Below are 27768 nucleotides of genomic sequence, written 5' to 3' on the forward strand. Positions count from 1 at the left end.
ATCAGTGGCTCGGCCATCGGCTTCCCGCCCTCCGCTCGGCGGGCTCGGTGCGATCGGCGCTCGCTTCCTCGCCGCCAGGGCTGATGAGCGAGGGGAGAGGCAAGATGGCGGACAAGGCGCCCAGCGGCTCGCAGAAAGCCAGTGGGAAGGTGAGGCCGTTCCGCGGGGCGACCCAGCCGCCCGCCGGCCCGCTCCGCCGCCGAGGGGGTACGGCCGCCGCCTGCCGGCGCGGCGGCGGGGCCCGGGAGTGGCGGGGCGGCGAGGCGCGGGCGGCGCGGCCTGCTCCGTCCCTGCTCTCCTCCCGGGTGACTGTGGGCCCCGGGAGGGGGTGGGGAGGCGGGAAAGGGGTGGCGCGGCGGGGCCGAGGGGCCCGAGCCTCCCGCGGGGCATCCCCGCTCCCCGGTACCGCCCTCGGCACGACTCTAGCCCGGGGCGACGGCCTCCTGACGTCCCCGCGCCCCGGCGTCGCGGCGGGGCGCGCTGTGGCGGCGGGCGCGGGCCGGCCTGTGCTAACGGCGCGTCCCCGGGTTTGGGTACGGACGGTTAGTTAATGCCCGAGTGCCACCCTTGCCCCTGCTAATTTCTGTCGTGCCGGGAGTCCTGATCCCCGCCGTGGGCTGGGGCACGCGTGGGGTTAGTTTCCAACTTGCGAGCCTGAAGCAAAACGGTAATTTGAGATCGAGTTTCTTTTGATTTGCGGTGGAATTACAGAGTTCACCAAAATCATCCTGGCGTTCCCCGCTCTCTTCGCTGTGCCCGCTCTGCTTCCAGTAGTTTTTGTGTGTTGGATTTGCAGAGCAGAAGTCCAGGTCGTGCAGGAGTTCTGGCAAAGTTGTGCAGGGCTGAAGCCGGCGCCTGGCTGCGGGTGATGCCAGCCCCGAGCGGGCGGCTCGCTAAGCATCCCCCTCCCGCGGGGAGAGTAGGGGGTGAGACGTGTTTTGGGGGATGCGCTGGCAGCTGACGGCTTGAGGGTTAGTGATTAGTGAGGCTCCCTTTCACTCAGCCTTGTTGCAGGTTTTAGGCCAGAAGCATATGAATCTTCCAGTTTGGTTTTTTTTTTTTAATTTTATTATTTATTTTTAATTCTTTATTTTGTGTGCGAGTGTGTAAATCAGTCGAGGGAGAAGCTACATTTTGGCTCAGGAATTTCCAGTGCTACATAGATGAATAAATTTTACCCATTTTTGTATTCAGCTAAACCAGGATTTTTTTATTTTGTTGCTGCTAGGAAACTAGCTGAAATGTAGTTACTGAGAGCCTTTGCATGTTTACCCAGTTGGTGTTATTCGAGTAGGAGAGTTTTATTTTCGTTTACCTCTTATGATCTATTCCAAATATTGCCAGGAAACACTTTTTGGATCTTGCATTTGGTTTGGAACTGCAAGTAAGAACTGGACAGAAAACTTTAGTAGTAAATTAGGTCCTAATTTATGGAGAATGGTTTCCAAGGAATAAAACATTTTGGGATTTCAAATATAATTAGACATGGAATAATAATTTAATTGTTGATTACTGCAACTGATAACATGGCACACAAAAGCAACCCAGATGTGATCCCTTTTCACAGTTACATCCCAGACTTTTTTGTTTTGTTGTTTACTATTTCTGTGCTGATTGTACTCTTTTTTTAATATACAATAATAGTTAATTTAGTAGAATTGTTTTCTGTTCTAGATCTCAGTTCTGCAGAGGTATGTGCAGATGCTTCACTTTTCACACTAAATCATCCATCCCATTGAATTTGGTGGGACTGCTAGAGGATGTAAACTCAAACGTGTGCGTTAGGGCTGTTGAGGAGGTCCTGTATCTTGCCATCTATGTGCGGTTCCCCCTCACCCTTCATTTTCTCATTTCTCTAGACGTATATGCTGTGTTTCCAGTAGTCTTTTTCCCATGCTTTACTTTCTAGGTCTTCTTGTTTTATATTGCCAATATTATTTTATGTGCCAAAGAAAATAGTGCTGGTACATACCTGGATCCACGAGAATGTGTTTTTGGTTTTTTTTTATTGACAAGTAAAATGAAACAAGACATGGGATTTATTTATTGTAATTAATTTAATAACACAAGCATAAAAATGTGCATTTTTAGTTGAACCTGTATGAAACTGTTTAGCGTTTAATAATCTAAGCAAATAACAATTTTGCTCAATTTCTTAAGGTAATCATTTATCAGACACTTTGATTTTTTTAAAATCCCTTAAGATTTGTTTACTTACATATCAAAATTGAAGTTTTAGGCTCCATTTGCAAGTTATAAGAATAATTGTACTTGCAAAATGAATATGTCTTGTAGACTCCATAGGATATGTTTCAGTGGCAGTTCCAAGATGTGCCTTTGCTGGCTTCTAGCCTGCCTCCTGGGAAGACATGGTGACATTTTATTTTCTGTGAAGAGCTGTGGCCTAGCGTTTGAAGGCTTTGACACTTAAGTAAGATTCGTTTTTTCCCCTTCAGAATGTGTGGTGTTTGTTCTTCAGTCTTAGTGTTCACATACTGATTTTGAACATCTAGCTAGTTATTTTGTTTTATAATGTAAAATGAAGCTTACTTCAGTCAGGTGTTACCTGTTTGATTTGCCATTTGAAAACTGTTGCTGGAGATAGTACATACAGGTCCAGGAGTACCCATGGCCTGTGTCGCGGTGGTGGTAGCTGCTTTTTATGATACTGTCAGCTTCTAAGTGACTTTGAGAGTCTCCGATGTGTAATGTGTTGCAAAAGCAACATCTATTCTTTTGTCACTTTGAGATTAGGACAGCAAGATAATGTGCTTGAGATTTCAAGAAATCTAAATAGGAAAGAAGGACAAAATGAAGGAAGAGAAGATAGAGATTGCCCAAGACTGCACAGGAGGTCAGTGTAGGTAGGATATGATTCTAAAATGGCAGGTACTGATTATGTTCAATTATTGTCTTGATGTAATGAAATATTGGCTACTCAACGACTCTGCCATTTTCTTATTTTATCTTCTGAGAATAGCGACTATTGCATGTCCACTGCTCTTACATATAATACTGTATGAATTGGATACCGTGTGGCGGAAGAGATGATCCACTGGGACTAAGCTACAGGTTTCCTATTTTTCATTCTAAAAGATGCTTTAGCAACATTCCTTAATCTTAAATGCATTTCTCAGGCTTATTGAGTAAGGTATGTGTTAATTAGGTGTTGAAGAACAGTGATTACTTGCTCGTGAATGGACAACTTTCCTTGGTAAGTTAGTGTATGAGGAGCAGCAATGTAAAATCTGTATGTGTAGTGAATTCCAGTTAGATGTAGCGTTCTGCAGGATGGTGAAACTTGCGATTTTTAACTTTACCTGTATTATTGTTCAACTGGTGACCAGGAGTGGGAGATGGAAACATAAAAGGAGATGTCCTCATTTCCTCTCTAGCAGTAGAAGGTTAAATGTTGGCAGCTCCTGTTCATCTGAGTTTAAGGTTATAATGGAATAACATTCCTTGCAAGTACTTTGGAGAAAACCATTTTCCATTTACTTTTGTGTCAGCAAGTGACGTCCATTTAAATAATGAATAACATTAATATGCAGTATTCCAGTAAATGTAAAGAGTAAATAGATTGGCTATAAAATAATTTGCAGGTGTTTGTTTTCTAGATAGTTTGATAGAGAAAGGAAGAATAAAAAAGACAATTTGGGCTGGAAACCTCACCGTCTTTGCTCGATTTTAACAAATTAAGCTGTGATTCCATTTGCTTTTCCTTGATATCTGTGCTGACACAAACCAATCCCAGCCTTAGCTATTTTTTCCCTCCTAAACACTGTCCTCTGTAGTTGATTTGGCATGGCTGGGGGGAGGGAGCCTGCTGCGAATTGGAAACTGGTTTGGCTGAACCTCCCCAGTTCCCACTTTCCTGGGTGATCAGATAGATCTGGAAAAGTGATCTGGTTCCGTCTGAGCAGCTGCCCACTGTGGGGGCAGAATCAGTGGAAGGTGTTGAAACGGGACAAGAGTGTCTTGCACCAGAGTTTCTCGTAAACAGTTTACCCTGAAGCTAGTAGTTTCTGCAAGGGCAGGGCTCTTATTTATGTTTAAATTGTAGCCATTAAAGTTGTTAAAATAACATTCAGCATTTGGAAGGCCATGGGATTGTCTTCTGGGTTTTATTGGCAGCTTTTGTTGCTGTTTGTTGTTTTACTAAATGGCATCAGTATTAATTAAAAAAAAAAGAAGAAAAAAGAGAATTTGTTTATGTTATACAGCCTTTTTTAAGTATTTGTGAGGTAACATGATCATGCCAGTTTTACCCAGAGATTGTTAAATTTGGAGAAACTATGGAGAGCTGGATTTGTGGGCGCTTGCAGTGCTGACAGGAAGGAAGATTGGGAGAGGAGTCATCTCTTCTCTGTTTGGTTTGGAAGCTGCCATGAAGCTGGAAAAAAATTTAAACATCAGAATCTTGAGAGAGGGCTCTCTGCTTTGGCTTTCTGATAGGAATTTGTCATAAATCGCATTTGTATGGTCCTTTGAAGATTTTCTTTTTATTTATTTATTTTATTCTTTTGAAGGTTGAATAAACTTGGCTAGAGTTGGTAATGGAGACCTGACCTGACCTCCAAGACTGTGGTTTGACAGGGCTGTATTTTACTGAAATGCCATGTCAGCAGCCTGCATTGCTACTTCACTTATTCTGGCACAATCCTTTGAGTGACCTGTATAGTGAAAGAGATTGAGAAAGTGATCCAGCTGGAAAATAGTCTGGTTTACAGGGAAGGAAAACAAAAAAAAAAAAAGATAAGTCTAATGCAGAGTGGTAGAGGCAGTGGGTTGGGAGTAAGAGGACGTTTGTAGATTGTTTATGCTGTCAATAACTGAAAGATGGACTCATTGCATTTTTGAACACAAAGGAGCTATCCTCACATCTCAGCCATCAGCAGGTGCAGGACAGAGCTTTGGGTATGTTTCTTTCAACAGTTATTTCAATTGAGCTACTTAATGTGATGAGAAGCCTGTTCCAGGTTTCAACACAGGTGGATAATATCTTCTGGAATGCTCCGCTCTGTCAATGTTTAAAAGATACTGTGATTCTATTGAGTCAACTCAGCTGGTATAACTTAAGGAAACAAAATTGCTCCTTTTCTCAAGGCAGTGCAGATGGATGCAAAGTGCAGTGCTGTAAGAAGTAAGTTTTTTTAATAGCTGCTATTTAGAAACAGGCAGATGGCAATTTGTAATTTTGTCAAGAATCGCTTTGTCTTGTGCTTTGTGGGTTCAGTTGCTTGGATGGTCAGAAGCAGTACCAAAGGTATGAACTAAATTTATAGTTGGGAAGAGAAGACCTTAAAAATAAGAACTGTTTAAGGAGATGAATAATGTGTCTCTGCAAACCTGCTAGTTGCTGCAAGAGAAAGCTGGTTTAAAAGCTAAAACTGCTTTTAGAAGTTTTCACAATGCATGTTGTTAGAAATTCTGTTGCTTGGCTAACGTTCGGGGTGGTTTCTCCACAGTGCCCTTGTCCTTGTTAGCAGATTGGGGAGCGCTGCTGTGCTTCTAGCTCAGCAACTTCCAGACTTTTTTGATCATTGGCCTGCTTTTCTGCTGTTAGCCTGCAGAATCTCTTGAATGCTGCAGTGCATTGAAAGACTTTCCAAGCAGTATCATCTGTTCTGTTGCTGGAGAAACAGATTTAGTGACTTAATTTTTTTTTTACGTTCTTTCTCAGGATGTTGTGTCTCTAGTGTCATTGTACTGAGTGTTGGTACTGTTTGTTACTGTGTGTGATGCCTTGTTTGTTGTCCTTCCTGTAAGCAGCTTCAGCACCCATCCGTGTTGGAAGGTGCTGCTTTCCAAAACTTCTGTAAATGAAACAGATGTGGAGAGTTGAGAAATGGTCATTTCTGTTACGCATTGGCCAAACAACCTCCTTCCCCCAAGCGGTGCTAGGTCTTCACTCTCAGTACACTAAGGCAGGCAGCATTGTATCAGTCCACCTTTGAGATTTATCTTATTAACTGCAGGTCTAAACATATTTTATTTTCTTTTTAAGGGTGGGATTGTAACTAATGTGTTTGCTGCCGCAGGGTGGCAGCTGGCAGCAGGAAGAATGCTGTTTTCAAGCTCTGAAATAACTGTGCGATGTTGTGCTATACATTCATAAACTCTCTGGGGGAGGACAGGTTTCCTTAAGCTCCATTCTTGCAGTATGTAGAACTGTGGATACCAGATTACTGATCTGAGTGCCATGATTTGTGATCTGAGTCACAAAAAAAATCCAGCACCAAATACAGAGGAAAAATTCGCAGGAAGGACTGTTAATAAAAGAGGCTTGTGATATTTGCTTCCACGTGTATTTTAATAAACTACTACTGGTACATGTGAACTAAACTTTTTATTACCTTCTGAGCAAAGATGTGCCTTGTGAGTAATGTATAGTATTGCAGGTAAGCAGATTTGGGAGGTCTTTGAGTGTAAGACTTACTGGGGGGGCCGTGTGTGTTGTCATTCCTCCCCCCCCCCCCCATTTTCTTAAGGAAACCCCGATTGTATATACCTAGGAGCCTTTTTCTTCTCCCTTTTAAGGGTTTTATCTTTTTGTCTCTCTTTACCTTTGTGGACTTAGTTCTGGTCCTTGAAGTGCTGTCTAACACTTTTTCTGAATTGATTTGACTGTAAAACATAGGAATGTACTTGTTCAAAGATAAATATCTCTATCTTAGTTGATGAAAATGCATGATGTGAAATGAAAACGAGTTCTAGTGAATTATCTTTTAGAGTAGCATTTGGTGCTTGTCCATTTTGGAAGACTGGAGATGAGCACTGTATATTACTATTTCTGGTAGAAACTGTAAATTCCTGGTAATAGGGAGAAGTGCTAATGTTCTGTAACTAATGAAGAGATTTCAGCTAGTGGAAATGTTTTATTTTGACTTAAATTTCAATTTAGATGTGAATTGTGCATCAGGCAGTTTGGTCTTAATAGATGTTATGTCAGTGAGGTTTTCTGGAATTTGGGCATTACATACTCTAAAAATGCGTTCAGTCCTGTTCGTTGGAGTGTTCTCCATCATTTAAACTCATTTAAAAACCTCAGTTTTAAAAATGCCTGTGCACGTTTTGCATATTCACTGGTTTACATGTTAACGTTCAGTTACAGTTTAAAGTAATAATATTAATTAGAGCAGTTCTGGAAATGATTTTATAGTAAGGCAAATACAATCAAGGACTTGATGTAATCTTTAATACCCTTTAACGTCAACTCTTGCAGATTCAGTGTAACAAACTTAATTTTTTCCTTACAGTGGCATGTTTATAAAAATCCAGTTGTGGAAATGTAGACTTTTTAATGGTAGCAAAACAGTCTGTCTTTAATTTCTTGTTTGCCTTACATTGTTCACGCTGTGACCCTGTTCATTTACATCATTAAAATACATTACATGTATCTTTGTTCTTGTTTATTTGGATGTTGACGTTGAAACATTCAAAAACATTCGAAAAACTGATGAAACATTCAAAACATTTGAAAAACTCACTAAAAAACCCCAGAGGTTGTTTGTTTCTTTTTCTGTACCTCACCTCCTCTTCATTCTCTCTTCAGGTCAGAGCACCAGATGCAGTACACACCACTGGATCTGCTGATACACATGTAAGTCCAAAATATTTAAAAACAGCAAAAAAACCCCAAACCAAAAAATCCAGCCAAACCCACAAACTCAAAATAGGTGTGTTCTCTAAAGAAAACACTTGCTGCAGGCAGACTCTGTTGGATTGGGTATCTAATCTGCAGGTGTTTGTAAATGAACTATTGATTTTCATGTTTAAAAATATCCTTGAAACTTTCAAACTACCACTACTGTAGGAAACTCTGCTGCATGATACTGCATTCATAATAGATACTTGAACAGGAAGAACCTGTAGGGTCTCCGTATATGTTTATCTCTTATACTGAGGAATAGTTCAAAACACAAGGTGATTAATTGAAAGAGTCACTGTGCATTAAAGTGTCTTTTCGTATTCAGTTGTCTTCTCAAAAATGAGTTAGTGGCCCTAATTTCATCCTTTATTTTTCTTTCTAATACACTTAAAGCAAAAGGTAAGAATAGTTACCTAGTCTTTTCTTTTTTTTTCCCCATTGAAGAGACCTTCACTTGGTTATGTGGTTAGTATGTTGCTTGAAGGCCTACCTATTTCTGAGCTAAAATGAAAACAATCAGCAAGAGCCAAACAGAGCGTTAATACCAGACAATTCATTCTGTGGTTTGGATTTTCTTCAAGATTTCTATTTGATTTTGTATATGAAAAAGTCAATTACTAGCTCTTAAATTGCTCATAAGATAACATTATTCAAGTTGTGATAGCATAAACTTTCCATGAAGAAGTAGATCCTTTTATTGATTTGCTTTACTTGCTACAATTTGGGGAAAACTGCTCTTAAATCTTTTGGATATTTTGTATTGTCCATGGAACTGGGACTTCAGTTCTTTGTGCCACCTTATATTCAGTGCAGCTTTATGTTTAATGGGAGTTTGCTTTCATACAGTGATTTGATTACTCAGCTAGAAGCTTTCTCTTTGCTTCCATCATTTGCTTTACCCTGTATTCCATTTTTTGAAGGAGGAAGGCCTTCAAGTTTTGTTTAGCTCTGTTAGGAATTCTGTGAAGCTGCATATGGTTAATAATAATGTTATAATTGCCTACTGGAATGTAACTAGTAGGCATAAAGTAGTTCAATCCTATTAATTTATATTGCTGCAGCCACTTTGAAGGTAGTGGTTCTTGGCATTTTTTTCTGAGACCCTTTCTAAACTGAGGGGATCTTAGTGCCAGAACTCTTCTTATCCCACATCTGCTTCCCTTATGTCACTAGAACATATATTCACGTGGCTGATCTGCAGGTATTTTGGAACACTATTGTAAGAGATTATTTCCTGATGACAGGATAAACCTTGGGTAGGAGTGTGGTATTTGTTTTCTCTGTGTTGCTTTGCCCATGTTTTGCCAAGGTTGTATATTGTTTGTCATAGTGAAATATAAGCTGTCAACAGGAAAACTGGATTTTATTAACTTCAAAAACACACAGACGCATGAAAAGCTCCTATAAATCTGCCACAGAAGCTCATGTCAACAAACATAGTGTCATAAACCAGATGACTCCACAGATAACACTGCATTAATTTGTAGCTGATAATTTTCCTTTTAATGATGAAGTAGGAAGCATTTTTCAAAGAAATACGAGCTATTCTGGTCATACGCTTGGCACAGATCTAAGAGGTGTTTGTGATACCAAACAAGGATTATAAACTGAAGGTGTTTCAAAGAGTTGTTTTTCACAATGCTTTTTCATATGTGAAAAATTCTGAATAGGAAGCTGATACTAGAAATAAAAGCCTTTACAAAGACAATTATTCCCGGAGGAATTATTTTCTTTTTTTAAAGAACTGTCATTGCAAAAGTGGTAGTTTTAAGCATCACTGTGCAAGTACATCCAAAATATCTTGAAAATAAAGGCTAATAGCTTATCTTTTGGTCTTTTGGGGCTTTTTTTCTTGTTCTTGTGCTGGTTCTTTATGGATTATTGTGTTAAGCTAGGATTTTCCAGAGAAGCTGCTTCTCTCCTCTCCTTCCCGTTGCCAGTGTCTTTTGAACATGGCCTTCATCCTGTCGTCCTTCCTCTCTCAACACTTTACTGCCTGTTAACTAACTAAATAGAATCTTAAGAATTCTAATTCCGTACTCTCCAGAAGTGGCTGTTATGTGGAGTCCTTCCTTCATCAGGGTTTCAAGAAGGGAGGAATGGTAGTTAAATTACCTAAACCAGAAGGATTCTAGGAACTAAATAGGAGGTCTTTTGGTTTATTTAACTAGTAGCTGAAAACCTCACAAATACATTTTCTTCTTCAAGCAAAAATGCTACATTTAACCTTGAAGTACAACGGAAATTTAACATCCATTTTGTTCTTCAGTTACACCTGTTCAACCTTGCACAAACATTCTTCTGACCAAAATAGTCAGAAAAGCTTTTAGAAGTTTTTTTTGTTTTTTACATTCTGGAAATTGCGATGATCAAAAAGGAACTGTAGTGCAAAGCATGTATTTCCAAAGGTTTAGAAACTGCATGTTGCATAATGATAAGATCTTCAGGCTCTTACAGCAAGTACCCTTCAGTTTTCAGCTGTGCTTGAGTGGTATATTAAAAGCTTTCTCATTACACCAAGGGTTATTTGTTTTTTTTAAAAAACACAGTTTTAAATTTTTTGGTTGTATTAGATAATGGCAAGTTCAGAGAGAAGTACAGGAAGCCTTTGTTTTGTTTAGGTTAAGTCACTTCAGGTAGAAAGTTGCTGGTCCAGACCAAGGTAAAGAGTAACATGTTTTTAATATTTGTTTTCTTACTCCTTTTGCAGCCTGTAATGGAAAGCAAACTTAAAGCATTCAGTATTGGCAAAATGAGTGCTGCCAAAAGGACTCTGAGCAAGAAGGAGCAAGAAGAATTAAAAAAGAAGGTAATGGTATACCATGAGTATTTTATTTTGTATGCAGAACTGAAATAAGTTTGCTTTCAGGTTACAACCAGCTTTATCAATGAATTTCTTTATTTTGATAATTTTAGCTTTCTAAGAACGAAAGTGAATTATGTTTTGGGTGTTTAATTTGTTCTTGGCATCCATGGCATTAAGATAGGGAGAGAGACTTGTGTCTCTCTCCTCATGTCTGAGAAATCAAGTTCTCTGGCTTCCTGAAATACTGAATTACAACAACCCATTGATTGTTGTGTCGCTCAACATGAAGACACCTTAGGTTATTTTCTGTTCCTTCTTTGCCCTCTATCATTGGATTTCAGTAATTAGAAATTGTTTCCTTACATGCCCTTGTTATTTTGTAAAACATATTTTTGTCTAATGGCTTCTTTTGGAATTAATAAAAACAGTAATGTTTGATATTGAATTTTAGGATACTCAGGAGCATCCAAATTTTAGGAAACATGTAGCTTATAGTTGGTAAGGTGGAAGTTTTGAAAACTTTTGGCTTTGAACTTTACACGCACAACTCTTACTATATTTCAGTGGGATATCTTCTGCTAGGTTGTTGGAAATACTAGCCTAAAGAAACATGGTAGTGCTACATTTAGTGTCTCGCTCAACTTTATTAAGTCATTGAATTAACTTCTTCTCTGGGAAATGCATAAAAGTGATCCAGTTGTTAATCTCCTTCAGTCACATGGGTTGAGCATAATGGGTAAGATGGAATATGTACTGTTCTCTGATGCTTAGGTCAACAAAGCTGCAGTTTCATGATGTGTGTCTTTCATATGATCTCTTCTGTTTGGCATCTTGAGTGTTAAATTGCTCTGTAAACTCTTGTAAATGAACAGCCATATTTGAGCATACAGGCCTTATTCGCTTTATGTATTACGTGCTGTGTTCTTCCTGCATTTCTCAGAAATTTGAATTCTCTCTAAAATTGAAACTCATTTGATGCAGTTTGTAGCATGAACTCTAGAAAATAAAAACGAAGGTCACATAGCTAATTTAAGAATAGCTGTCTAGTGGAAGTTGTTCAGTGATGATAGTAAATAGATTAACATTTGCTACGTAGGAGGATGAGAAGGCTGCTGCAGAAATTTATGAAGAATTCCTTGCTGCCTTTGAAGGAAGTGATGGTAATAAAGTGAAAACATTCGTAAGAGGAGGAATCGTTAATGCATCTAAAGGTACAACTAATCTTTTTTTGGGGGTGGTGGATCATCTGGCTTTGAGTAAAGACGAAGATTGACTTTGAGTTGCATTTTAAAATTAATATGTTACATTAAAAGCAGCAAAGGGAACTTGATGCTAAAATCTGATTTATGCTTTGACTCGTTAGTTGGGTAGTGAGGTGATTTGTCTTTTAACCTCAGAAGGAAAAATGCTCTGTTTTAAAATACCTAATCTGTGTTCTTTTTCTCATGTTAAAAGGTGTTAAATTACAGAAAGTTTGTATTATCACTTTTTTAATGAAATAATATATTTAATTGAATGAACAAGACTAAAGAACAATGGCGTTCTTTCTAATGAACAGTATTGTGCAGCATTAGTTAATACAATTTGGTTTTAATTTGCCTTTAATTTCAGAGGAGCATGAAACTGATGAAAAACGGGGTAAAATCTATAAGCCTTCATCACGATTTTCAGATCAAAAAAATCAACCAAGCCAGCCATCTAATGAGAAGCCTCCATCACTCTTAATGATAGAAACCAAAAAGCCTGTAAGTTTCTTATTTGAATGTTTACCCCATACTTAGGAAGTATTTAGAAGTGCTTAGAAAAAGGTCTGTGTGATCTTGCAGAGTATTTTTTTTTTTTCTGCATTTATCGCATATTAATGTAAGGTGGAAATTTTGATTTGCCTAATCCCATAGCAAATAACAAGATGATGAAATGCAGAGGTCCAGTAGCTCTGTATCCAGCATGATATACCTAGTACTGCACTTTGATTTGGCGGCTTTATTTTTTTACTGTATTCCTCCTAATCGAGACAGACTTCTCAGGAGTACAGATTTAGTGACTGTTGCAAAGTAACAGTATCTCCAGTCCCGAGAATTTGTGAAGTTTAGAAGCAATTCTTCTTGCTGCCATCTGTTTTTAGGTTTTTATAACTTAAAAAAAAAAAAAATTGACCTCTGCACTCATGTAAGTTTTTCTTGGTGAGGTTTTTGAAATATTTTTTTGTGGTAATGTTTGAGAAGACCCTTTAGCTCTTTGAGTTGTACCAAATAAGTTGTAGAACTTGCACATTTTTGAAGCTGAACACCTCGTTTTTATTTAATTGATTTTGACTTTTGCATGGTTTGATACTTTTTTTTGTTCTTAAACTGAGATTTCATCATGAAAAGTAATGGAAATATTATGAACTAACTTAGTCTTCAAGTCAAGTGATAGTTACGTATGATTACTGTTACTACTGTATATGTGTAATGTGTAATTAATGTCTTGGATGTCTTTAAAAAGTCTTTTAATAGAGCTTACTACAATTTTTAAGCTTCAGTGAAACATTTATGGTACTGCCTGTTAGGGTGGGAAATGAGATGTAATATGGTAGTTGTGAGTAATCCCATCCTAGCTTCCCTACCAGCTCTAAGCAAAACTCAAATTTAGGTTAGTGGGATAATACTGGATGGCGGTTTTGATTTTCATTGTATGTAAAGCTCTACAGTTACAGATATGAATTGTAGCATTTATTATTATGCTGAGCTCTGTTCTGTCATATGCAAGTGTTTGTACTGTAAGAATATTACTGCTTTTCAAATTTGTCATAAATACTTATCAAGTAATGCAATGAGTTTACTCACTTGCCCTGTCCAATGGTGATTGAAGATAATGAGGTAAAAATGATTTTATTTATTTGGCAGACCCTCCCCAAAAACAAAAACAAACAAACAACTTTGCCTGGGGTGAGTAGGAAGTCCAGTTTTTCCGAAGCTGTAGTGTGTAACACAATAAATATTTTGTATGTCTGCCTATTGGAAACGTTTTCATTTAAATTTGGTTATATAAAAGCAATGTTCTTGAAGATAAGAGTTCAGATGAGTTAGTTAAGGTCCATATGTTACAGTAAAAAAAAAAGTAACATTACAATTTCCATATTTGGCATTCAAGAGTGTTTTTTCTGAGGATCTTGAACTATTTAGAGTAACTGTTTTTTCAGACCTGTATTTATAGCCAAAAGGAAGTAAAAGAAGGAAATTCTTTTCACGTAGAATGTTTGTGGATAAAATAATTAAATATATATATGTAAATTATTTTACATATATATGTACCCACATATATCAATTTAATTAGAGCATGATGGTTTGCTAGGGGTGGAGTCTGCTTCTAAGTTTCTAAGTGGAACAGACTGACAAAATACATTACAGATATTTTAAATTTGTATGTTGTAGAGAGAGTGTTTGATCACACATGCTGCATTGTAATAATGAGAAGTAACAAAGTTTAGTTTAAGCTGTCCTTAATTTTATATTTTCTAGCTTTGTGTTTGATAGCACTCAGTCTTAATGTCTTCAAGTCTGTATGTTTTGTTGTTTTGTGTTTGTTTTTTTTTTTCTCCTGTAGTTTACTTGGTTTGAAAGCTGTGGGTAAAATATGCATGGAAATTATCTAAGATTTTGTTATATAGATGTAATTTTTATTTTTGTTTCATTTTTATCTGCTGAAATGTTGGCTGATATATCTTTAATTTTAGCCTTTGAAGAAAGGAGAGAAGGAAAAGAAAAAGAGTAATTTGGAACTTTTTAAAGAAGAATTAAAGCAGTAAGTTTGACTAGTTTTTACTGTAAATAAAGAAGATGCAAGGTTTTTACCTTGTTTTTACAGGCAATATTTAGATCATTCTTGCTCAGTTGTTTCTCAAAGTAGGTTTTTGTTTTGTTTTTTCCCAAAATGCTTGTGGAGTGGTATGACTTAATTAACAATGGCAATATAATTAAACAGAGCTGAACGCATACTGAAAGATGCTTGGTATGTGTATCTTCAATTTGTCTGGATAATTACAGAATCGCAGAGTAGTTTGGGTTGGAGGGTCATCTAGTCCGACCCCCTGCAATGAGTAGGGACGTTTTCACCTAGACCAGGTTGCTCACAACACTATAGTTCCCATCTAATTATTTCTGTGCTGTTCCTTGATACTTCTCCCCTTTCTTATTATGGTGATTGGCAATAGGATGTGTTTAGCAATATTGCTGAAAAGGACTTCTGTTTTCCAATCTAGCATTGACCAGAGGCTATAAAATGATCAAAAAAACAAACCAAAGAAGCCCGGTATGCCGGCTTAAATCTTCGTCTGGTGAAGTGAATGGATTTCTTTGCATGTCAGAGGTGTTTGATTGTGACCTTTGAAACAGTTTAGTACTGCATTCCTAAGCAGAATAATGTCCAGAACAATTAATAAAAAAAATTACATATGATTGCATAAAGTATTTCAGAGATTCTAGTAAGTGAATGACTGGCTATGTTTCCAAAGCTACCGAAGATGATTTTTTGGATCAGTTAGGTGTGAACAGAACCAGCCATTTACCAGCATAAAAAATGGAAACCTAGGTTTGCTTCTTTGACAGTTGCTGTCAGTATGTTACTTAAAAATGGAACTTGGGACACAATTCTGTTATAAATTAGCAAGCGTGAACCTGTAAATGAGAACACTTGTTAACATGATCTCATGCGTCATTAAAGTTAGTGAAGATAGAGCAAGACACGTAGGTACTGTAATGGATAAGGATGTGCAGGTTTTTGGTGTTTTCTCTTGACGGGCATGTAGCAAACTGAAATGCGTATCAGATTCAGGAAGAATAAGAAGTTTTGTTAGTATCTCTAAAACTATATCTGGAGAAATTGTAGTATGAGGTTGAGCTTTTGTATTAATGTAGAAATAAGACTTGTAATTAAAGTTTAGAGATGTACTTCAGCTTCCATGATTCTAAATGCAAGCTGAATAATGCTTCAAAAAGCAGGTTCTTTCATTTTTGAATGTGTAATGCAACAGGAAGAGCAGCACATGTGTATTTGCCGTAATGTTAGAGATGGAAAATGAAATAATCTGTATGCATTAGAAAACAATAGGTACTGCATTATAAATTCATAAATGGCTCTTGTGAGTAGTGTCTGAACTTCACTGCGATCTAATCGTTAGTTGATATAAATGAATTGAAATGGCAGCCTTGTATTCCTGGTACACAGTATCTTCATACAAGGATTTAAGGCCAAACTACAAAGAACCAAATAGTTACTCATGTGAGTACTGTCCTCGGAGATATAAACTGAGACGAGGCCCTGTATCTTCTGGAAATTGTCGTATGGGGGTGTCTGTCACCCTACAAGGTGGCAGCCTACATGAATAAGGCTTAGAAAAGGTCGAGGAGAAATAGACACTAAGGAATTGTGTGCATCTTGGAAAGTCATCTGAACAGACAGGGGATGTCTGGCAGTGGGATGTGGAATTAGGGTCACTTCTTCAGAGGACAATTCTTATTTCTGGTCTTGTAAACTGATTTTCAAACCGAGTCAGTTCTGTTCGAGATTAAAACACAGTATGAATGAGAAAGCATGCAGCTGGAATAATTCTGCTAGGTATATTCTAATTGATTAAACAGAATTTCAAGCATACTCACAATTTGAAATTTTTCACAAGCCTGTTGTTTAATATTAAATAGTCTTCTATTTCTGAAGTTAATTGAAAATTTCAGAATAAAAACCTCAAAAAGTTATTGTTACTAACATTAAACTTGTTTCGTAGAATACAAGAGGAGCGTGATGAAAGACATAAAACAAAAGGTAGATTGAGTCGTTTTGAACCACCCCAGTCAGATTCAGATGGCCAGCGTCGTTCAAGTAAGTAGATGTTATTTTTTATGTTTGTTTGTGCAACAAAATTTGTGGACTAAAGTATATATATTTTTCTTCTGTTTATTCAGTGGATGCTCCTTCAAGAAGAAACAGATCATCTGGTGGTAATACAGATTCTTTTCTCATTCAATATAATGTTGTTACTTAAATGCATAGCAGGGATTATGACTTTTTTTTTTCCCTATTTTTTCCTCCATGATTGTAGTACTGGATGATTATGCACCAGGGTCACATGATGTTGGAGATCCAAGCACAACAAATTTGTATCTTGGAAACATTAATCCTCAAGTAAGTTTGGAGCGAAGGAGTGAAGTGCAGTGGTGACATGTTTGGGTCCAGCTGAATTTCTTATTTTAGTGGCAATTTCCCCCTTCTTTATTTTAAATAAAATGCATATGTTTAAACGCATATACTAGGTAAAATTGGTGACTGTAGAGGCAGTATTCATTTAAATAAATAAAATGATGCTGCGAAAGTTAAGGTTTAGACTATCAGTTACTAAATGCAAAAATGCTCAGTTAAAATAATTTTCCATGGCTATCTCCATGCAAGGTGGATCATATCTTAAAAATTTGTGTACTCTGTTTAAAATGCAGGTTTTCTTAATTCTTATTTTTGCAGTAGATCACATTGGGGAGGTATCAATGAAGTGCTGTTTTTCAAGAAACTCAGAAAACTAAAATCTTGACATTTGGACAATAACATGAACAAGTATGTTGGAAATACAGTAGCAAGATGTCAATTTTTACCTTTTTTCACGTAGATGAATGAGGAGATGTTATGTCAAGAATTTGGACGCTTCGGACCATTAGCGAGTGTTAAAATTATGTGGCCAAGAACTGATGAAGAAAGAGCAAGAGAAAGAAATTGTGGCTTTGTTGCCTTTATGAACAGGAGAGATGCTGAAAGAGCGTTAAAGAATTTAAATGGTAAACAGATTTCTCAGTCTGGAATTGTAATTATCTTTGTAGGAATATCGAGGACTAACTGTAAGCATATCTTGAAGTTGTTTTATCAGACTAGTGATAGATATGCTGTAACTCCAGCAGAGACCACACTGGCAGTGATGTTAGTTTACACTGACTGCTGACTGGCAGGTGAATGTCATCAAACTATAGCATACACAAGGGTTGGGAATACTGGTGGCTTTTGCTGTGATAAAGATGTAAAACAGCCAAGACTGTTACAAAGATGTGAGTGGGAGGTAACGTTTGATAATCTGTCCTCCGTAAACAGACTATTTTAAGAAGTAATCTGTTATTTATAGAAGTTTAACAACAATATTTTTTTTGTGAATAACTAGTGCACAGGATATAATCATTAATTGGTGATAAATATGTTATATTCTTTTGAATAATGGCTAAATTCCTCATACTGAAGAGGTAACAGTACTACACCAGACATGTAATTTTGTGTATGGACTATCTTGTCTATCTTTCATTTGAAAAAAAAGGAAAAAAAATCTTAGGTGATGAAGAAAGCTATGTCTTTACATTTCAGGAAGAGCCTGAAAATCAAAAATCAGCATCCTTGACAAAAAGAATAAAAAATGAAAGGTAGCCCTTGCATAGCTTACTCAAAATGGTCCTTTACTAGGGCCATTAGTAAGTAGGCTTACAATATGTAGGAGGTCTAATTGTTTATTATGTCTGGTTTTGAAAAACATCATTTGAAATAGTTTTATCATGGACAAAGCATTTTTGAATAATTAAAGTGCAGAAATAATACCATTTAAAAATTACTGTGTTCATTTTGAAGTGCTGAATATCAAAAGTTTTTAATTTTTGTTTTCCCCTCAACCATTCAAGTAATTGTTCACTGTAGTCTCCTGAAAATGTACATCGTGGGAAGATTAATAAAATATTTCATGTAATAGGCTTTCATTTGCACATGGTATAGTCTGATAGATTTGCTTACAATCAACAATGTAAGCAAAAAGAAAACCAGGCCAGGCAAATCTAAATGGTGCACTTGTATGAGAAAATCTTGAGCAACAGAGAGCCACTTTACTTTTTCAGGCAAGATGATTATGTCGTTTGAAATGAAGCTAGGTTGGGGCAAAGCTGTACCTATACCACCACATCCAATATACATTCCGCCTTCTATGATGGAGCATACCCTCCCGCCTCCTCCGTCGGGACTGCCTTTTAATGCCCAGCCTAGGGAGAGATTGAAGAATCCTAATGCTCCGATGTTACCACCACCAAAAAACAAGGAAGATTTTGAGAAGGTAACTTACAGTACCCTGGGCCATAGCTCATTGTTAAATACTACATCTGTGACAGTATTTCAGTGGCTTCATAGATTTGCTTTGTTCAGGCTGACTTTGGCGGCCCATAGTGTACAAACTCGCTGGCTCCCTGCTGTAGCCCAAGGGAACCTATGTAATTCCTGAAGCTCTGTTTGATGTTTGTGTTAGGGTACAGTATATTGGGTCTTGATTTGTTTTAGTGATGCTTTGAATCTGGCTATCATTTTCCCCCTCCAGGCTCCCTGGATTTTTTTCTCCTACGTCCCCCCCTTTTGTTGGCTGCCAAATTGCAGTATCTAAATTGTTTTCTTTAGAGAAAAATACTACATTTTAATTTGGGTAGCATTATTATTTTTGCACTAGAGGAGTTGATGTATTTTGTGTAGAAGGTAATTAATCTGGACATTGAGTAAGTATTTTATGCTACTTATGGAGTCAGTTTTCAAACTTTTTATTCCTGGGATATTAGCTGATAAAAAGGGTAAGTATCTTGTAATCACAAACCAACTTGATTTACATTTGTAAGAGTTTGTTGATTTCTTTGAATGACACTTAAATGTTAGGGCTGGTTTTTTTGTAAGACTTGGGAATAAAGTAATACCAATGTGATCCAAGTCAAATAGTTTAGAGTCTTTTCATACATTTAAGAACTCCTTTCTTAATTGTATTCAGCGTAGTACCTATTCAGTGCATCAATGTACATTCTGACAGGAATGTTCCGATACTTTGCAATTAGTGAACCTTTATGGTTCACTGACACAACCATTTGCATTTTGTGTAATTGCTTAGTTATAACTTCACAGCAGTGATTGCCTGCAAAACTTGTGATAGATGTGTAGTATTTTCATTGCATATGTATATTTTTGCTTGTTACTTGTTAACAATACTCACATATTCTATGTTTATTATCTGATGTGACTTCATATACAGACTCTGTCGCAAGCCATAGTCAAAGTGGTTATCCCAACAGAAAGGTACATGTTTTTCTTTATTATTACTGATCTAAATATAGAAAATTTCCCCTTCGGAATTTTAAAGAAAAATGGTGATGTTGAGGAAAAGGTAATGGCTTGACTGAGCAATGGTTCTTTGATGACGCTTGAGAGAAGTGTGTGTGTTTTACAGCCTTATTATCCTTATTTTAATAACTTTTTTTAGTGAGGATAGATTTAAATAATTACCTTTTGTGTTGAATTTCAGCACTAGAAGTAGTTACAGGGTAATTTTGTGAGTGAACACTAGGGTGAAGTAGCTTATCTTAGAGGCACTGAATAAGTCCTGACATAAATTTCTGAGTACTTTACACTAGGAAGCAGCTGTAGGGTTTTTTATTCCTTTTTTTATTCCTTTTTTTTTTTTTAAACTTGTACAATTTGTCAACAATTCAGTTAAAATCAGGTTTTATTTCTGTTTGGCTTTGTTTTTTTTTTTTTTAAATGTGCAACAGTTAATAATTTTGCTCACTGAAAAAGATAGTTCTGTATTGCAAGGGTATTTTTACATTTTGGTCCCCATCAGTGCTCCTACATTCACACTAGTCTAGGCATGCTCTTGCTCAGTTAAGCTAAGACCTTTTCCCAAACACAGGAACACAACACTGTTTTAAAAGTAAATAAGCACAAAAGACTACCAAATTCTCTTTGACATTGGCCTTGGTGAGCAACACCAGCTGAACTGTCTGCGGCAGCGGGGGACCAGGAAAACATCATGGGATGGATTGGGAAAGTATACAGTTTTTGACCAGACATTGGTACGATCGGCTCCAATAAATGTGGTTTTATTATAAGTGAAAAACTTTTTTTTTGTTGGCCAATTTAAGCTAAATGACATTTTAAAATAATGCACTTAAAACTGTCATCTTTTTTTACTACACTGTTTTAATTGTCACAAAAATCCCTTTTTTTCTTTTTTTTACATGTGTGTGGGGGGGAAGAAAGATTTCTAAAGCTAGTTATAGTAGTATATTAACATATTTGTCATTAGATGCTCAGATGCACTAGTATTTTTGATGAAATTTTAGGAAAGTATGATTTTGTTGGGTAGATACATGAATAATTAGGGCGACTTGGGCGCATCTTGATTTGAGAAACATACTGAGTAGTAGAACAAGTAGTTGTAGAACTGTACAGTGCTTACAGAGTAATTAGCTTTCAGAGAAAAAGATGTTTCCATTTTATTTACAGTAGCATTTTGAAAGCTCGTATGATAAGAAAAGCTTATTTTAATTGAATTGTATTTGAAAATACTTTTAATTTTTTTTTCATTATAACTTTCAAGGGTGCTAATGACAACTGCCAAGACAGTGCATTACATCTTGCAAAAATTTCAACTGACTTCTGTGGGATAATATGTTTAATTATTCTCTTTTTTTATTTGAAAATTTTCAATACCCGTTTGCAACATCTCTTACTGCTTCTTAGCATTTACTAAACAGAAAACTTAGAGTGTGCACAATCAAGTGTTTTTTTGAGAAATTGACTTTCAAGTAGTCATGTCTTATATACCAAAATGCATGTAACACTCTCTTTCAGACATGGGAGGTACTGAATCTTTTTTCATATATCTGAGGTCTTTCCAAAGCAGATGTTCTTGTTCAAGCATAAGCTGCTCTTATGCAACTTTACTGTACTGAAAGAAAAATTAGCTGAAAACCAATGGCATGGTTCTGCAGGAAGCCAGAAATGCTCAAATTGAGCTTGCCTTAGGATAAATGAATGGTGTAATAGCTCAGAGGCTTGAAAGCTAGTTATAATTTTTTTTTTACTGATGTTTTCAAATACAGTTCATGTAACAAGGACAGTCTTGCTATTTAGACTTTCAGAACACTACTTTAAATAAAATGGCTACAGCATTATTGAGACTATGTCCTTTTTACAATGTTTCTGGGATTATAAAAAACAGACAGGAAAATTGAGCTGTAGGTAGCTGTTTGGGGTTTTTTTTATGTAGTATTTGAGGCAAATGTAGATTTAATGCTAGCTGGTATAAAACAGAACATTTGCTAAGTTTGCAGATGGCAGGAACAGGTTTTTATCACTATGTTTTTAAGTTGAAATTTTTTTTTGATCTAGTGCATTATATCTGTGGCAGAACTTCCAATACTCATGGTAGAAAATAATCACTTTAAAAATTGCTAAAAGGAAATCTAATGAGATATGCGGAAAGAACTAATATCCATTTGTTACATCTAAGAAAATAAATTAAAAAAAGTAAAAATCTGTAATCACATTTGAATGACATATGCTGTGAAGCTTTTCATATACGTAGGTAATCTATATTTGAAAATTCAGGATCCTGTTTCCAAAAAAACCCAAAAGGTTGGAAGCTGATCACTGTTCTTTATAAAGCTTATATGATTGTCTCCTGTTGGCATGTTTATAAGTGGCTCTTATAAGTGGCGTTTTCAGATGTGACTTGAAAAATGTGCACTTCACATCTGTTTCTTGCCTGTCTCGGGATGTAATGCTGAACGAAACGAATACAGATTTTTATTTTTTTTTTAATTGTGATTTGATTCACTTGATTGTGTGAGGGAGGAAACATTAGATGGTCTGACATGAAATCATGGACAGTTTTGTTTTATGTCACTAGTTGAGTCTTGACCAAAAAGAGATTATCTAAATTTAATAATTGTCATCAAGAAGGCTATTTGCTTTTCCTTTCATACTTGAATAGTTTGAAAGCTGAATGCAGTTTCTATTGAATATTCAGAAGTATGCGTGTATACTTTTGAGCTTGGTCTTAGTTCTAGACAATTTAGATGAGGGTTTAGTTGTTGATAGTTAATAGTACTTTGGTGTTCAGTTGCCCATTTATGCATGAGGACTATCAAGCTTCTACTAAGCAAGAGATGGTTGTAAGCTAAGGCGTGGAAATTCAGGAAAGAGGTCTCCTCTTAAATTCTTACTCCACCACTCCTAGGCATGTTTTTATTTTAGAATGCCCATGTCTATGATGCAAGGCTATACTATGTTCCATGTTACCTTATCTCTTATACAGTTTTCTTAACAATACGGCAAAATAATCTCCTGCACAGTTGTAGTATCTTAGGTGGAGTGTAGTTTTATATAGTGTTAGGTCTGAATCAATTTTTCTTTAACTGTGTTGTTGTTGTAGGAATTTGCTCGCTTTGATACATCGAATGATAGAGTTTGTGGTACGGGAAGGGCCTATGTTTGAAGCCATGATCATGAACCGAGAAATCAACAATCCAATGTTCAGGTGCTTATTACTTTGCTTCATTTTGAAATAGCGCTGTTTTCACTGTTGCTAATATTTTGCATTTGTGAAATACTAATAAGAGTTGGTTTTACTATATCGTATCTTGTGTGCAGATTTAAATCTTACAAATTGTGCAAATGCTTATGCTATCTTTCTGTGAAGAAGAATGCACTTTTATTCCAGTTGTTACTAATCTGTACATATAAATAAATAAAATATCATATACAGATTATAAAAAACATTTGTATGTATATAAAATATATATATACTAGATCAATAAAATTACATTTTAAACCTATTTTTCTGAGGGATTTAAAGTTATCAGTGGAAGCAATAGCATAAATTTAAATAAAAAAAAAAATGCCCCCCAAAAAGATAGGCTATGATGCAAGGCTATACTATGTCCCCCCCCTTCCCTGAGACAAACTCAGCGTAAAGTCCAGTCTTCCCAGAGCCTAATTTCTAACCTTTAGGAAGAGCTGGGAGTCATTTTTCTTTGATGTCGGTGTAAACAGGATTAAACCTTAGCTGACACAGTGAACTTGTCAGAATATCCAGCTCTGGTCATTAATGGAATAAAAAAGGATCCATTTCCAAATTTCTTGTGAAATGCAGTCTCTGATAAACTTTTTCGGGGGAATACTCTATGACCTTTTAAAAATGTTTTATTTGCAGTAAGGTTGAAGTGCTTAATTTTGATTTTTGTATGTAAACTGAGAAAATATGCAGGTCAAAATACCTTGGCCATTAAAAATGGCCTCTTTTTTTTTTTTTTTCCTGATCCTGCCAGTGTTCTGACAGACAGTTTACTAGTCAACTTCAAGTCATTTAATACTCAATCTGAGTAACCTAACTGTATAACTACGAGTTCCTGCTCCGCTTGTGCTGAGGTTGCAGTTGCTCCAGTAGTGACTCTTTGCACTGATGATTCTTCTGCTGTACTGTGGTGCTCCACAGTCCTTTTTTCTGCCCCTGCTTGTTCGGCTTTTGACTTCTGAGAAATGCTTTGTGTCTGTGGAATTCTGCACTCTGCTGTGGAGTGGTTGCGCTTGTACTGCACAGCTGTGCTGCAGGTGTATGTGATTTTAGCTATCTTGACTTCACTTGGTAGCTGAGGTGGGATTCTAAGCAGGGTTTTGTTATATTTTTTTATTACTTCCTTTGAATTTGTTTCACTTAAATTATTTGTAATATGTTTTGTGTCTCTTCTTTGCTGTTTGATTTAGGTTTTTATTTGAAAACCAGACTCCAGCCCATGTATATTATAGATGGAAGCTTTATTCAATTCTTCAGGCAAGTAGAGTTTTAGAGGCAATTCATATCTTCAAGCACAATGAAATAAAAGAACACCAAAATAAAAATATTTTTGTTTTTTGTAGGGAGATGCTCCAACCAAGTGGAGGACAGAAGACTTCCGTATGTTCAAAAATGGATCATTCTGGAGGCCGCCACCACTGAATCCATACTTGCATGGGATGTCAGAAGAGCAAGAAACGGAAGCGTTTGTGGAGGAACCGAACAAGAAGGGTGCACTTAAGGAAGAGTATGAACTTCCATCAATTTATAGTCCTGGTTTAACTGCTAATCTGCTTGATTTTTTTTCCTGTTGTGTTTTTGTAGTTATAATACATCATCCCTAAAATTTTATCATGCTTATGGTAGTATTACTTAGAAAACTCTCTTAACCTCAGTGCTTTTTGTTTTGGTTTGTTTTTTTTTTTTCCCACAATACTTGTTGCTAAATATGTTCTGGATTTGGTTAGATTTGTCATCAGGGACCAAGGAGTCCTTTCAATGCAATTGTTATTTACTCTTTATTTGAAGGGGATTGAGGAGATGAGAGTTTATCCCCATTTTCTGTTCCTGTCTGTTGGTTGGGGGTTTATAGCATCTTAACATTGTTATTATCTCATGAATTAAACAGTTGTTGTAGTCATAAACTACATCAATAACATCATGCAGTTGTTATTAAGCAGGAAGAGACAGATCATCGGAGTTCTTTGCTGTGAATTCGAAGTGTGGTGGGGGTGGCTATGGTAGTGGAAATATATACATGATTTTCTTAATTTTGCTATTGTTCCAACTGTGTCCTTAGTATGTGGAATTTTTTCTTGTTTTATTCTTTTCATCATATTTATGATACCAGCCATGGTTCTGGAGTTTTTAATACATAATTTATTTCGCCTATCTTATTTTTGAAAGGCTCAAAAGATATTCTTTTGAGTGTTCTCTATATATGGAGGTCAGGGAAAACCTGAAATGATTTCTTCTTACTACATTTCTGAATCTAGTGTTTCTTATTCTGCAGCAGGAATTACTTGCATGCTTTAGACTTACACATTTTGATTCAGGTTTAAGCTAAATCCAAAAAGACAATTACTTTACTGGAGATACTGATCTGCTACATTAGGTATTTCTCAGTTACTTTTCCTTGATTTATGTATGTAGTCAAGACTTGAGTGGGAATTTTTTGCACTTTATTTATGTAATGTGGATACATATGTTCATGAGTCACTGAAAAAACTCAGGCAACAGAATATAAAAATATTTAAAATTGTTTTTGTGCTAAAGATGGAAAAATCAAAAGCACCATTAGATAGAAATTCCCCAAAGTACCCTTCAATTTTATATTTAAAATTATTAAAATTCCTGATATTTCAGACAGAGGGACAAATTAGAGGAAATTCTGCGTGGACTAACACCTCGGAAGAATGACATTGGTGATGCGATGGTTTTCTGTCTAAATAATGCGGAAGCTGCTGAAGAAATTGTAGACTGCATTACGGAATCGTTGTCCATTCTGAAGACCCCTCTTCCTAAGAAGGTGGGGAGATTTTATATAATCTTGTATTTTGGGGGAAGAGCTCACTTAACAGCACGTGCATATAATTTACAGTTTCATAATTCCAGGTAGCATTGAGGTTTTGTGTTAAAACGTGGGCTTGTATTTAAGTATGTTCTTCTTTTTCCTGTGGGATTTTGTTACATGTTTTTATTCTTTTTGAACTTGCTTGTAAATAATGTTCTGCCTTACTGTGAAGTTGAAAACAGCAGAATAAAGATAGTCTGCTCAAACAAGGAAGTAAAAATTCCAGTGCTATGATCTGTCCTCTGTAATGCTATGTAATATCATGTTACAGTGGCTGGTACCCTGTAACATAATAGGGGACTGATTATCTCTTAGCATGTTTATTAACAATATGGCTGTGTTATGCTTAGTTCTAATTTGATAATTCTAGATAGGTTAAGCTGTCTTGTATTCTATCTGGAAGAATGCGTGTATTTTCAGGATAATTTAAACTCTCGCATTATCTTAATTTGACCATTCTTTATTGTAGATTGCAAGATTATATCTAGTGTCAGATGTGTTATACAACTCTTCAGCTAAAGTTGCCAATGCTTCCTACTATAGAAAATTGTAAGTATAATAATTTAGGTGATTGATGATAAAAAAAAGAATATCCTTATATTCAGTTTTATACATCTCTGGATACATGTGGTTGTAGAGAAATTTACACTTTTCTATGAGGATACTGTTACAGCAGTGATGATATTTTGATCTCTTTGCATGTAAATGTATAAGATGTAACATGTTAGTGCATAGGATTGCTTTGTAATGCAGAAAGAAAGCTTATCTGCCCTGTGCAAGGGACCACTTGCATGCAACCACATAGAGGTGAGAATAACTCATGTGCCTTTTTGCAGAAAGAGAGACTGTAGATAATATTCAAGATATGGTGTAGCACATAATCGATGCAGAGGTCAATTTTTGAAATAGAGTGTGTTTTTTTAATTATAAGGTGTTTTTTAATTCTCCATCGGGTTTGGAGAACTAATAAGGGGATTATGTACTTCTGTTTCGAAGGTGCTGAGCAGAACTTAGGACAAATGTCCAAGCGAGAGTACCTTTGACCTATTTAGATATTTGATTGTGTCTACTTCCTGGAGTCTCTCTAATGTTATGATAGCATGATGGCAAATATTCAGTGTGTTACAGAACTCCAGCGATTGCAAATCGTGTTCCTTGTTGCAGTGTGTCTTTGCTGTACTAGTTTATTTTTTGCACATTGAGAGAAGCTCAAGGGAAGCTAGGCAGTTCTTACTCTGCTTTCATCAAGTAAATTAGAATAGAAACATAACTAAGAATTTTTTAAAATTACAGATTTAATTTTGAGACAATCCTTTTGTTGTATGTAAGGTTGTAAAACTCCTTTTATCCTCCTCCAGTCCTTCCAGGCTGTTTAAAGAGACTGCAGCAGATGTGAAGATCTCCCTTCACAGTTCTGTTGTTGTCCAAGGTGATTTAATATATAGTAATCATATTTGCTTTATAGTTCAGTTCATGGCTACTATAGGGATCAGAACCTTGCGCTTTTGAGTCCTGTGTCCCAGGTATTTTCGTGAATTATGTATGTCCGGAAAACATTTATTACAAAATTTAACTAAAGAAATGTATATGTTTAATTCTAGTTTTGAAACAAAATTATGTCAGATATTCTCTGATCTCAATGCTACTTACCGTACAATACAAGGCCATTTACAGTCTGAAAATTTCAAGGTATGTATTTCATTGTTATTTACATGACATAGAAGTCAAATAAATAGATGTTCCTGCACAAGAGGTTGCGTACTATGATAGGTGGTTTAAACATCAAGCTTCCTAAATAAGCGTGCGTGTTTTTTTTTTTTTAAACAACAAACCAAAACTAAATAAAAATTAAGTTTTCTCTCTTGCTAAGATTGCCTCGAAATTAAGGAAGAAAATGAGCATCTAACAGCCGAAGAGTACCGGTAGATGTGGGGTTGAGAGGATAGCTATCTAGTGCTTGAATTGCAAACAAGGCCTTCTAGCGCTTTGATTATTTTTGGACTACCTATGTTTCAGTTTCAAAAATAAATTTGAGCTGCTCAGTGCGGAAGGAAACTGCTGGATAACAGTTTATGGAAACATAACAGCGTAAAGTT

At 36.4% G+C, this 27768-nt stretch overlaps 1 protein-coding gene across 7 annotated transcripts in view; it reads left to right on the plus strand.

Moving 5' to 3' along the window:
* Positions 1 to 27768, plus strand: part of U2SURP (U2 snRNP associated SURP domain containing) — a 45576-nt gene continuing 17808 nt past the window's right edge. The window contains exons 1-19 of one of the 7 annotated variants that reach the window (XM_054204919.1): positions 1 to 149; positions 7556 to 7603; positions 10362 to 10460; positions 11554 to 11668; positions 12069 to 12202; positions 13346 to 13387; positions 14176 to 14243; positions 16222 to 16316; positions 16400 to 16435; positions 16537 to 16619; positions 17095 to 17260; positions 18350 to 18561; positions 19513 to 19556; positions 22699 to 22803; positions 24030 to 24100; positions 24187 to 24346; positions 25465 to 25627; positions 26142 to 26221; positions 27274 to 27361. In XM_054204919.1, the coding sequence (XP_054060894.1) occupies positions 84 to 149; positions 7556 to 7603; positions 10362 to 10460; positions 11554 to 11668; positions 12069 to 12202; positions 13346 to 13387; positions 14176 to 14243; positions 16222 to 16316; positions 16400 to 16435; positions 16537 to 16619; positions 17095 to 17260; positions 18350 to 18561; positions 19513 to 19556; positions 22699 to 22803; positions 24030 to 24100; positions 24187 to 24346; positions 25465 to 25627; positions 26142 to 26221; positions 27274 to 27361 (1875 nt within the window). In that variant the 5' untranslated portion in view covers positions 1 to 83. Of the gene's footprint in view, positions 150 to 7555; positions 7604 to 10361; positions 10461 to 11553; positions 11669 to 12068; positions 12203 to 13345; positions 13388 to 14175; positions 14244 to 16221; positions 16317 to 16399; positions 16436 to 16536; positions 16620 to 17094; positions 17261 to 18349; positions 18562 to 19512; positions 19557 to 19577; positions 20333 to 22698; positions 22804 to 24029; positions 24101 to 24186; positions 24347 to 25464; positions 25628 to 26141; positions 26222 to 27273; positions 27362 to 27768 lie in introns of those variants that run through there. The other 6 variants (XM_054204915.1, XM_054204916.1, XM_054204917.1 and 3 more) reach the window with 6 other exon arrangements.

This window comes from Rissa tridactyla, chromosome 6 (genome assembly GCF_028500815.1).
Source record: "Rissa tridactyla isolate bRisTri1 chromosome 6, bRisTri1.patW.cur.20221130, whole genome shotgun sequence".
In the NCBI taxonomy this organism is placed as follows: domain Eukaryota; kingdom Metazoa; phylum Chordata; class Aves; order Charadriiformes; family Laridae; genus Rissa; species Rissa tridactyla.